Raw genomic sequence first — 12,705 nt, 5'->3', positions numbered from 1 at the left:
GAAACTTAAACCGTAATAATGTATCGTAAGATGTAAAAACATACTCAAAACTTAGAGTAAGAAGATGATTGTTGCTTTTAAGTGGTACAATAATTGTATTACTATTCATTTAACGTATCATACATTTGAATTTAATTGACATTCATTCCATCAAATTATTTAAGTCAATTATCTATCAGTCGATTTTAACGATACTTAATTTTATTTATTAATTCTGCTTCTATTTATTATTCTAATTTGTCAGTGGTAGTGAAATAATCAGCCACGTAATTTCCATAAAATTGGTGGCGTTTTATATCCTACGATATAAATGTAACGAATAAATGTTTAAAACTGTTAGTTATCAAAAAGAACTGAATGTTTGAGAGCAAACTGCATCTTAAAGACGGAAGTAAAAGTTACCCACGGAAATATGAACCTAAAGTGCAGCCTGCCAGTTAAAGCATCACGAGTTCAAAGCTCTGAGTGCAGGAAGTAGTATTTCACCCTCAGGCGAACAGTCACCTTGGTTTTAGAGTCCCGGTTGTTTCTATTCCGCACCTTCCTTTCTTCTTCTTTGCCTCGTTCCTCACATATTTCCATCTTCATCAATGTACTATCGTTATTAATCTTACGCCCCTCTTTTTTACAGAATTTCAATTTTTTGTAGGAAATAAGATTAGTTCGAACAGAAAAATTGAGACAAGAGAAGAATTTAAGTCGAACAAGCTTCGTTTGAAGAGTGTAATTTTTTCCAAATTAAACCGTTTATTGTCCGTATTATCGGCAACTTAATTTCTTTTTATGTCTAACAATTATCGAGTATCGACTACAGTACGTTGGAGTACTGCAGTTGGAATTGATGGAATTGTAAAATATATATATAGGGTGATTAGTAACTGGTGGTACAAGCGGAAAGGGGGTGATTCTACGCGAAAAAAGAAGTCGAAAATATAGAATAAAAATTTTTCGTTCGAGGCTTTGTTTTCGGGAAAATCGACTTTGAATTTTCGCTCGGTACGCGTGCACTATATCACGTCTCGTTATAACGGATCTCACTGTAGATCGAAGTCTCGATGGAAAAATTAAAAAAAAATTTTTATTCTATATTTTCGACTTCTTTTTTCGCGTAGAATCATCCCGTTTCCGCTTGTACCACCAGTTACCAACCAGCCTGTATAATGTTCAATTCTCGGATAATTCAGGGATCGATTCTTAAGTCTGAAAATCGAGTTTATTGTAACAATACTTAAATAAAATACAAAGGTAAACAACAATTAATGATAATTAATAATTGCACAAGGTCTACCTGAAAATCGAGAATCGATTTTCCACGTCCTAAACTGCCACTCTTCCTCTGTCAATCTTCAATACTCTAAATAATAATTTCTCTCCTATTTCTAACGCTCGAAATCCTTCTTTTTCTCTAACCGTCCGTCTGTGAAATGATTGTTTGGCAAATCGGTTGTCCGTAACAACAAATATGGTCACACTGTCCGTTACACTTTTATCTGTAAGAATGAGAAGGATTTGAAACTGTCCAAAGATGTATAAGGCTCCTAATTACGAAAGACCCTAAATAGAAAAAAAAATAGGTCGTCAAATTGAGATCATATACAAAAAGTTCACTTTTCTATGTAAAGATTCGAGAATATTTCGTCTTAGGGTTGGGACGAACTGATACAATACAAGAGTAGTTTCATCAGGAATTGATCGATCATTCTAAACATTCTTTATTTGAAACAGTAAAACAGTAGATGTAAAAAACAATTTGTGATTTAGTAATAAAATCGGAGTTTCTCCGCGGATGAAAGTAGAATTACAAGCAGGATGTCAATTTATATTCAAGGGTCAAGGTCACGACATGGCTTTAACGTCGAAACAGAGTTGGGCGTTGTAGGTAGGGATCTCCCCATGTTCTACTTACTTTTATGTGACCTCGTTTTTATTACTTGCTCAGTTGATTGAAATCTGTTGATTTAATCGTTTCAGGATGTTTTCTCATGAATATGTTAATAATAGTTTAATATCATTACATAGGAAAAATTTGTCACGTGGTACTAAGTTCTAGATATAATATAGTTACAAATTATTATGGACAGGGTGAAACTAAAATTTTTGTCCGTTTTAAATATTTTCCTGTATTCTAATTCAAACAGCAGGTTAGATTTTAATAGTTTTCTTATTTATTGTAATGTGATAATACATAGTTCATAATTGCTTAAGAGTATGCTTGTACCAGAATTTGAAAATTATTTTCGTATAGAACAGATGTACTAATTAATTTATATTGTGTTTTATATAAGAATATGAATTTTAAAGATTTAAACATATTCTACATAGAAATATAAATTATGAGCCTGATTTTTCATAAGTATAAAGAATTTTTCAAATGAAGAAAAGATAGCTTTATGCTCTATGGTTGCAGTTGAATATTTCACTTTTTGAATGAAGGGATTGAAAGAACAAGCGATACAAGTGATAAAATCTGTCAGTAAGGAAGATTATGTGAAATTTTAAATATAAAATAAATGACTTTATAATACAGTTACATTTAAATAAACAGATTTTCATGTTCTTAAACGTCAACATACGTTACTATTCATATTAATAGAGACTCGAAAATTCATAGGAACAACTTTTATTGCAACTTTTATCTCGTTTTTGGGGAAAAATGATGCTTGTACCACTCTTTCCTAACGAGTCTCTCAATTATCAAGAACATTCTAAAACTAAAATTTCACTCCATCAGCCATAAGAATCATTCGCCGCTTCTTTATCCGTTCCCCGATCATTTTTTAAAAACTCGACGCAACTGCTAAATTACTTCCTTACAATTTCACTTCATTCAATTTTTGCCTCATCTAAGTATTCTCACGAAGTGCGCGGGAAAAATCGTATAGGGAACAGTGAAGGTGCGAGATATATCGTTGGACGATCCTTTCGTCCGATCACATGACAATTACGACACTCTATTCTGATCGTCGAGGATTCCTTATTCGTCGTTTCTAGGAATTTTTGTAACACTCTCGTTTCAATCTCTTCCCTGAACACCTCGATACCGAAGCGTCGATCCCATCGATGTTCACCAACCTCCCTCTCTTATTACGCGGACAGGAATGAAAAAATACGAAAAACAATAGGAGAGAGAACGAGAGAGACGAAAGAGGCGAGCACAGACGCATCATCATCACGTACACTCATGTGACGGACCGGAGGAGGTTCGATAGCGTAATACCGAATGCTTGTAACTTTCTGTCTTTCTACGATTAAATCAGAGTGAAACAATGGTAATCTATAGATTGTTTGGTTCTTATGCATTTAAAATAGAAAAATATGAGTAGAAAAATACGATGGCAAATAAAATAGGTGAAATGTATTGGATTGTAACATAAATTCGTCTTGCTTTTATATTTATTATATCAACGGAGAAAACAGGTCGAATGTATGTTACAATGTAATGTAATGTATCTAATATTTATGTTATTATAATAACTAGTATTATTCTCTCGTCAATTTTACTTACATTTATTATATAATATTACTCTATAATGACATAGTAGAACATATAATTTGTCATTGTATTATTATTTTGAAATATACTAAAAAGATATACGCGGTGTCCCGCATAATATACTCGTAATAGAGCTAAGGGGTGATTCTATATGAAAGAATAAATGCAATATTCTAAAAAATTTTCTTTGTCTAGAGCTTAATTTTTGAGGGAATCAACTTTGAAATGTGTGTACAATTCTACTGTAACAAAATTCAATAAAAAGAAGGAAATATTCACATATGAGAATGTAGAAATATATATAAGCAAAGAATATATAGAATATACAATTAGCATGTTACTAAAATTTCGATGTAAATGTTATTTAGATAGAAACATTATTATGATCATAATTTACAATTAATTCGACGCATACCTATAATTTTTTTCTTTTCTGAAAATGAATATTATAATATAATTGAAGAAATTAAAATTATTATTGAAATAACGACGAAGTATTTAGCTATTGTTATGAACCATTTCTTCAATCACTTGAGATCTGTTTCTTTCGATCCTTTTTCTTTCTTTATTAATCATTTTTCTTTATTGTTTCTATCTTTGGTTCCTTCAATTATAATCGGTATACTGACGTCACATTTTAGCGTCTATGGTATCAAGCGATTATTTTTGATTTACACATTTCAAAAACGAAAGAAAAATGGAAGTTTGGTAATAGTTAAGTTTACTAATTTTGATAAAAAATAAAAGAGTTTTATAAGTTTCAAATTAACTTGATGTCTTTATGTTCTAACTTTTCCTGCCAAAATTAATTCCTTTATAATCGTTATATTCTTAATTATTTTCCCAGTTCTAATTTTCTTTAAATATGGCAACGGAATAAAATACCTTTTTATTTATTTTATATATATCTTACTTATCATTTAAAAAGACTTTAGTATATTTATATATCTTCATTTCTTACACGTTATTTTTAGTTTCTTTTCAAAATTTTGACTTTATATCTCTTATACGTTTGGAAACAGGTAGCTTTTAACTCATGATATACAATGTTTTATGGAAACCTTAACAAATACCGTACAAAATTAATGAAACTACTCCGCATTTAAAAAAAGAGCCGTAAAATCTACAATCGTGTAGTCTATGCACAAAAAGCTTGAAACGATGAAACTGTTAAATGCTTCAACTATGAGTTGTCCTAGGTTCCCAGTATTGTAACTAGTTCTATCCAATACGCAGAGAATACAGCAACGCCGAAGCGCTTTTCAATTACCCTCTCTACAAATTGATTCCGCGAAAAATCGAGTCGATCCCTCGTTCCAACAATTTTTCTATATCCACTTCCCGTCACGTAACTATCGTACCAAAACCGTTCGTACATACAGTCACGCGCCAATCTCATTGCGATGGTTACGTTTATAGGATTAAAACATCTGTACGTATACTAGAAACAGATAAAAACATTTGCAATAAAATAAATGTTTAGGGTTAGCTACATGCAGAGAAAAGTAGGTGAAATGGTAAATTTTCTCGACTAGATATATCATTACCTATTATTTTAAATTTATTGCTTTCTACGATTTTAGTAAATAATATTTGTGGCAATTTTTTAAGTATAATATCAACATGAACTTTTATCCATAGAGCAACATTTAAATTCCTGCATGTTATGAAACTATGATCATTTGCAGTCGACAGTTTCCTACTGTTTGTTCTTTGCAACTTCTACTCTATTCTTTTCCGTTTTTGTTACCGAATTTCCGAGAAATAATTTATATACAATAATAATTGTACAATTGATTGTAATGCATGAAACGATGCTTTACTAACGTTTTAAATTCTGAAGCTACTTAAATTTTAATCAGTTTCCGCCATTCTCCTTTATAATTTATCTTGCAAGATATGTAATTACGAATACAATATTGCGAAAGAAAGTAGGAAAGATATCGGTGCGATTTATCAGCGACAAAATATTTACAGGATAATTTAGGTAATAGAGTGAAGATAAAATATCTGCACAATGTATAAAACGTAATTATGCAATTGTCTACAAGAAGCCTCGAATGAATTAACATTTGATTAGTTAAGAAACATATCTGAAGAATGACAAGAACTCGCAATGTCAATAAGAATCTAACCACGTAGTTTTTATCGTAAAGTAGTCAAATAAATTGATAATTAGCGCTTAATAATTCAACTCTCCGTTATTTAATTTATCATCACATATTTCTACTATAACAAAGAAACGTCAAATATTTTGCAAAATGTTTCCGAGAAAACAGATTCAAAACAATTTTACGTATGGAGCAAATATCGTGAAGCTGAATAAGCAATTTGTAACTAATCAGCGTCTCAAACTGTATACCAGTACCAGTATCATTAAGATATATTTTAAAGTATCGAATAGCGCAAAAGGAATAAAACGAAATTCACCAAAATGTGAATGCTATTTTCGATTCTTAAGTATAATCGCATTCGATCCGCAGTTTTCAAAAATAGGAACCTCCCATGGATGGCCTAGGGAGCAACTAAACTTAAACCATATTTCATACATTTTGTATATATATATTTCATTTTATATATTTCATATATAAGAAGGAAAGAAGCATATATCACGTTTCTTAGGAGCATCGCGACGAGAGAAACCGAGGAACAGATCGGTCAGCTTGCGCGTGAGAGTCATCGCCGAGATTGAATCTGTCTGAAAAGCGGGTGAACCCGGCGCGTATCAGTAGGTTCCTTCCGCGTGGTGCTTTCGCCGTCGTTCCACTCCCTGTCGTTGCAACTCGTTCTGTTCGGCTCCGTTTTCTTCTTAGCACGTGACGAGAGGTTCCCCCGGACTCTTCTGCTCGTCCTTGTCGGGTTCCACTCGTTCCGTCCCACGTCAGCCTACGGTTCATCCATAAATGCCTCCCGTTTCTCACATGACCGGTAACGTGGTGCTTTCTCTCTCGCTTAAATCGGTCTATCGAGTTGCATGTAAGAGAAGAGGCAACAACAGGCAGCGTTCTAACAACCACCGACCGATCGTTCGGTCCTTCTTCTCCTCCACCTCCCAGCGTCATCGTTTCTTCGTCTTTTCTTCGCGTGTATTTTCCTTCGTCCTCCACCTCGAGTCCCTGTAAGTACGTTCTTCTTCCCTCTCGGAGCGTAATTGCAGCGTCGTGCTTTCTTGCTCGCTTCAATCAGTCCTCCTCGTTGGATGTATGTACGTAACCAGGAGGACCATCGTCCTCGCGCTTCCACAGAGAACGTCTATCCTCTTGACTGCTTCTCTTATCCTCCACCTGGTAGCTCGTAAGGTTTTCCTTCTTTTCACGTGACTGAAGTAACTCGCTTTCTCGCTCAACTACACGATCCTCCGTCTTCCTCTTTCCTGTTCGAACTCGTGACTCGTCGGTCTTCGCTGGTGCCTCTCGCGGCACCTCTCGCTTTCACTCGTCCGTGTGAAGAGGCTATCGCAGGCCCTGAGAGCTCAGTATCCGCCGGACCGTCGCGTGGTTCGATGTCGTGCACGAAGCACGACTGGTGCTAAAGCCTGAGAAGAAGAAAGTGTTTTTCGCTTAGTCGTTACGTCGGTACGTTCGCCTCTTTGCCGGTCTTTGGGTAAAAAGCTAAATCAGACCTGTGGACACGCGTGACCTCTCTGGGAAAATTGTGATCACTTCGAGAGTATCGAGACAAAGAAATCTTATCAGGGTATCGTGCACCGTGCTCAATTGAACATGGGCAGATTCGATTCGTTCAGGTAAGGATTCTTCACTTGTTCCTTCGGAGTAACTACTCTGGTCTTGTTGGATGCTATAGAGTATGGTTATAAGGTCAACTAGGAGCTAGAGTCAATGGGTTTGGAAGGAATTAGTAACTGGCAAGGCATTTTCTTCTTGTTATCGTTGAAACACGTATTTTGCAAATATCGCTGTGAGAGTTTTTGAATTTTTGGCTTATTGCCTTGGGAAACAATTGACTTCGACGAAATTAATTGCCTTCTTTTGAAAGACCACAATGATACATTCGGTATAGCGATCCGAAGACTTAACCCCTTGGAATACCTCGCAGTCCGCTCATAATGATGCAGACAATGGTCCGAATACGACGAAAATAAATTGTTCTTGTTAGAAACATGAATTTTAGTAGGTAAATTTAAAGGACTGACAATTGTCGAATATAGATTGCATATAACATTTTAATGCTCTTTATGCAATAAGACATCAAAGTATATAAGGACTGCCAACAATTTTTAGTCTAAATTATTATTTTATTTCGATCGAAATTGTATATTGAACTTTGTATAAATAATTTGAACATTGCATTCAGTAAGCTGTCGTACATTACACGTTACGCTTGTGCAATAGGCTTTTACTTTCAAAAACCCGCTATCTTAATAGTATGATAATACTATCGTACCTATCCTCTGTCAAGGACTTCAGTGAGTCTTTCTCATATGTATTCTGACAGCCACTAAGGAAATATGTTTCTTAAAGAAATTGCGAGGCGAAGGGTTGATCCGCAACGTTTGTTCCACGTAGAATACGCGGAGAATTACGAAAGTGGTTCAAATAAAAAATTTGACATTTTGGCACTTACTTTGTATCTTTTTCTGACCAATATTGAAATGACATATATTCGCTTTCAAAAGAAGTAATTAAGGGTTAAATATTTTAGCAGGGATGATATAATATTCAGATATCTCTATACGGAGAATTGTGTATCTAACAACTGTAGATTATTACAAAAATTGGAACAACATAAATAGAAATATATAATGAAGATAATAGAAATATTTAATAATAATGATAAAAAGGAAAGAAAATCATGAAATATTACTTTAGAGAATTCATTTATTCTAGTATTTTTATTTATAAATTTATATTTACAGCTTTTTACATAAATATTTACAGTTCAAAAATAACAAAACAAAATGATTAATGTCCAAAAATATTTTTGAGATTCCTATTTTTATTATTCCCAATTGAAAAGCTAAAGTATTCTCTAACAGATATAATTTGCAATCAAATTATTTATAAAATACCATGCAAATGTAATATCACATTTACCAAGAGAAAGTATTTTCTTATTTTATGACTGAATTTAGCAACACACAATGATATTTCTGAGATTGACTTGTTACTTTAAACAAAGTATTTTGTCAACGAATTAGCTCAAAAGATATTTATAAATAAATCGATATTTTATATGACCTCCTTTTGCCTTCTCAGAAGCGGCTGTTCTTCTGAGAAAGTTGCCGAATAACTTTTTAATGAACTTGTTCAGCATTTTCTATCATTTTCTCCTCAATGCTTCAAACAGCTGATTCCCATTTTTAACATTTTTAACTTTCTTTCCGTTCCTGACTCATTTCAGACAATTTTATAGGTATTCTGCATTGTTGCGTTATTTAATCCTTCTAGCTCTACCTCTGTAGCCGGATTTTATATCTTTAATTTCTTACCGTAAACACAAAAGATAAAAATCTTTGCTCAGAAATAGCTTCTAATACAATTCTATAAGTATTTTGAATATTCTATGCAATTTCATACAAGTACTATGGATTTTTAACCAAGAAATATAAAACTTACGTCGAAAAAGTTAAGATGAAAGGAACATGGAAGAATGTAGTGTGGAAGGAAAAACAAATGTGCACATATTTTATAAGGAATCGTTCGAAGGAATGCCAAAAAATAAGTCACTATGAATCTGCAAAAGTTGCCTGAAAAATGCCGAATTGCTAATTTTGAGTCCGGTAATCCCAGTATCACAGACTTAAACGGAGATTTAAACACGAAACGACTAACGTGACGCAAAAACTATCTAAAAATTCATTTACATAATCCATGGCCTAAAAAACAGTCCACCAAAAATATTTCGTCGTGATCAGAAGACCGGCAAACACATACAGGCTGACTTTTGCACAACACCAGTGTGTGTACGTGTTCGAGTCTAATAAGGAGAGACACAGTCGAACTGACCGAAGTCTGACTGGAATAGGGTCTCGGCTTCGAAGGCTGATGCACGGTGAATCCTCGACGGAGGCTCGTTGCGTGTATCTTTAATTGTGCTCGGTTGCCTAAGATCTGACGTGTATCAACGTAACGAGTTAAGTAACGCGTGGGCGTTCAGTGTGTACGCGATATAGAAATGTCAGATTTCTCATGGTAATCCCGTATGTTGTACCGTTGCGGATACCAAGCATCGCGAGTCATTTCTGTCGATTGTGTGTGCTCGTTGCGAGCGCGTGCAGGGAATCAGAATCGATCGTAAATTCGTCGACGGGACAGGAAGTGGACGTTCAACAGTGAAAGTCGACGGATACGTTTTTCAAATTTTCGAGTCACGAATCACGCTTCTTGACCCTCCTGCTGTTTAGTAGCACAGATAGAACGTTGCTGATAAAGATGAGTCGTTTGGTGGGTAAAGGAGAATCATTTTATTGTAATGATACGACGATGTGTAGCAATTGTTGTGTTATATTGGTGATTACCGGAATGATACGACCCGCATAACGGAACAGTTTCGGTTGTCAAACTGGCTCTATCAAGAGAAACTGTGGCTTACACTAAGTTTAAAAGTATCCGGATACCTGATTATTTTTAAGACGTATTTCAATTCCAAAATTAAAAGCAAGTAGATTCGTAATAATTTTATCTTTTTTATAATAATCGTAACTATATACGTACGAAACCTTGTAAAATTCCACTAACACTGTACCGAGGCACGACTATCCTAATTATACCGATAAGATTCGAAATCAATCTTGAATCAATTTGAAAATGTACATAAAAGTAGCAAGATATTCGTTGTAATCCTTTAAGCGAAAAAATTGAAAATACATCTTTTAGTGAAAAATTAGTATATAATACGAATAGTGGTCTTAAATATACATATAATCAGTGTTGGAAAGATGATATCTAAGTTCTGTTTCTAAAAGCAAAATTTTATTTGATGCGATTAAATGAATTCCTGGTTCCATTTATCTGATCGTGAATTCCTACTATATGAAAGGAAAATCATAGGCGGAGGGGTTAATCAGGGAATTTCCATTATAAGTGAACTCCATTTATGCACAAATTATTTTTCCGAATCCTACTCTAGCGTATTTGTTCAGATTTTTATTTTATTGAAGTATCTCAGGAAATATTTCACATTTTTAAACGTGAGTTATTAAAATAGAATGAAGAGTAGAAACGTAAATAAGGAGAAAATATTGTAACGTTGTAATTAGTGTGGAGAAACCGTTCAGACGATGCATCTATATGGCAGCGTGAATCATATGTTCTTACTTAACTTATGCATAACGTTTATTGAGTAAACGATCGTACACTGAAGTGTATTTTTCTTGAACTAAAGAACATTGATTTCTATGAATTAAGTTCGTGTTTTACGATACTATATTTGTGATTTCTTATCTTTTCTTAACAAATAACATTAGAGTAGTTAAAAATTAATATTTCGATAAACGATTTAAAAAAGTATGAAAACGACAGACAGATGTACTTAACATTTTGTAGAATATCTTAACAATGTAAATATATTCATAGTAGAAAATAGAATACTAATTATACCAAATATTAATTTTTAACTTACTTTACTATCTCCAATCTGTATATTACTGCCACATTTACTTCATTTTTTAATTGAAAATCAAAGAACATAGGCCAAATAATAAAATAGGAATTACGTTCATAATTATTAAAATATATAACTAATTCATTGTACGTAATCCTCAAGGATTGACAAGTGTTAGTTACAAAATTTTCCCAACAATAGATTTGCATCACACAAACGTAATTACGATGTATTTGTTAAAGGAAGAGTAAGTTTTAACGACATGAACGCTTTTCACTTGATTCAACAAAAGACGATAGAAACGAAAACGCGTCATTTCTACAAATGAGCTGTTATCTTGTTAAATTTCCAGTAAACTATCTGACGTTAAATGTCGAAGGAATCATGAATCGATTTTCCTCGTGATTATCACTGGTCGATCGTTGTAATTGAACCGTTTAATTGCCTATAAACGCTACGTAATCCTTCTTTATATTCTTAGTAGTTAACCGTTATTATGAAGCTATTGTTTAAGATATAATGTAAGTTGCAAATTTTATAGTGCGTTGATAAAATCTTCCATAAATGGTAGGAGCGATCGATTATTGTAAAGTTCGGCGCATTGAAGTATGTAGAGCTTCCAGTGCAAGTAGTATGAGTCGCTATAGGTCAGACTCGAACGAATTCTCGTAACAGGTGAATTTTATATTTGATCTTGTAGTACCTAGGCTTTTATTTTATACAAAACGATATAATAATTCATTTACAATAGGCTTCCTTGCCAAATTTGCGACTCTAAATAACGAATTGCTAAAAAATAAAGATGATATTTTTGTTACATACATATAACGTTTGAAATATGTTCGAAAAAATTGTTTAAATTAGGTCACCATAAAAATTACTTTATGGATTATTTATACGCTTAAAGAATTTCATGTAGAATATTTTTCTCATATGTGTGATTAAATTTTGAAAAGTACTTAATATAAAATAAAGTTTAAATTAAACTACATTAAAGTAATTAACGATTAAACATTAATATTTGAATATTAATTTAAAAATGCTTTGGATTTTAATCGCAGTCATCTTATTCTCTAAAGTAATTCTTTGACATACTTTTAATTATATTATTTGAAACAATAAAAAAATTTTTAAATTTTAGGATGATAATCAAGGTATAATTATTATTTTATAATAATTATAATTATCAATACTTTTAATATGTAAATGAAAAGATTTTAAATTGTACACGCTTGTCTGTGATGGTATAATTGGGTACAGCATGACTCTGTGTGAAAAAAATAAATTAAAAATATAGAATTTTTTCATATGACACTTCGTTTTTGAGAAACTCAAGTTTGAAGAGTTATTAAGTATACTTAAACTTGTCTAAGTGCAGACTAAGCATGACTAAACAGTCAGCAGGAGATTATTACATATACGAAAATAAATCAAAACTGTAGAATAAATTTTGTCCATTTAAGCTGTCATTTTTCTAGAAAATAAAGTTTGAACGCTTAAATGTTAAGAACTGGTCAGGCATAAGATACGTTGTCAAATTTATTTTTCTCCAAAAGAAAGCATTTTATGAGAAAATTTTATTCCATATTTCTAACTTATTTTTCCTCGTAGGGATCATCCTGTATCCCTTGTACCACCAGTTACGGAAC

General features: G+C 32.9%; 1 protein-coding gene across 1 annotated transcript in view; it reads left to right on the top strand.

Annotated features, from left to right (window-relative positions):
- The first annotated feature begins 6,983 nt into the window (after window positions 1-6,983).
- LOC138183875 (uncharacterized) overlaps window positions 6,984-12,705 on the top strand; it is a 71,024-nt gene continuing 65,302 nt past the window's right edge. Inside the window, exon 1 of the mRNA XM_069121351.1 lies at window positions 6,984-7,238. Within this exon, the coding sequence (XP_068977452.1) occupies window positions 7,216-7,238 (23 nt within the window). The 5' untranslated portion in view covers window positions 6,984-7,215. The remainder of the gene's footprint in view (window positions 7,239-12,705) is intronic.

Source organism: Bombus flavifrons, chromosome 1, assembly GCF_040668555.2.
Source record: "Bombus flavifrons isolate JBK064 chromosome 1, iyBomFlav1_principal, whole genome shotgun sequence".
NCBI lineage: Eukaryota > Metazoa > Arthropoda > Insecta > Hymenoptera > Apidae > Bombus > Bombus flavifrons.
The sequence above is the reverse complement of the archived record's forward strand: the minus strand, read 5'-3'. Positions and strand labels throughout refer to the sequence as shown.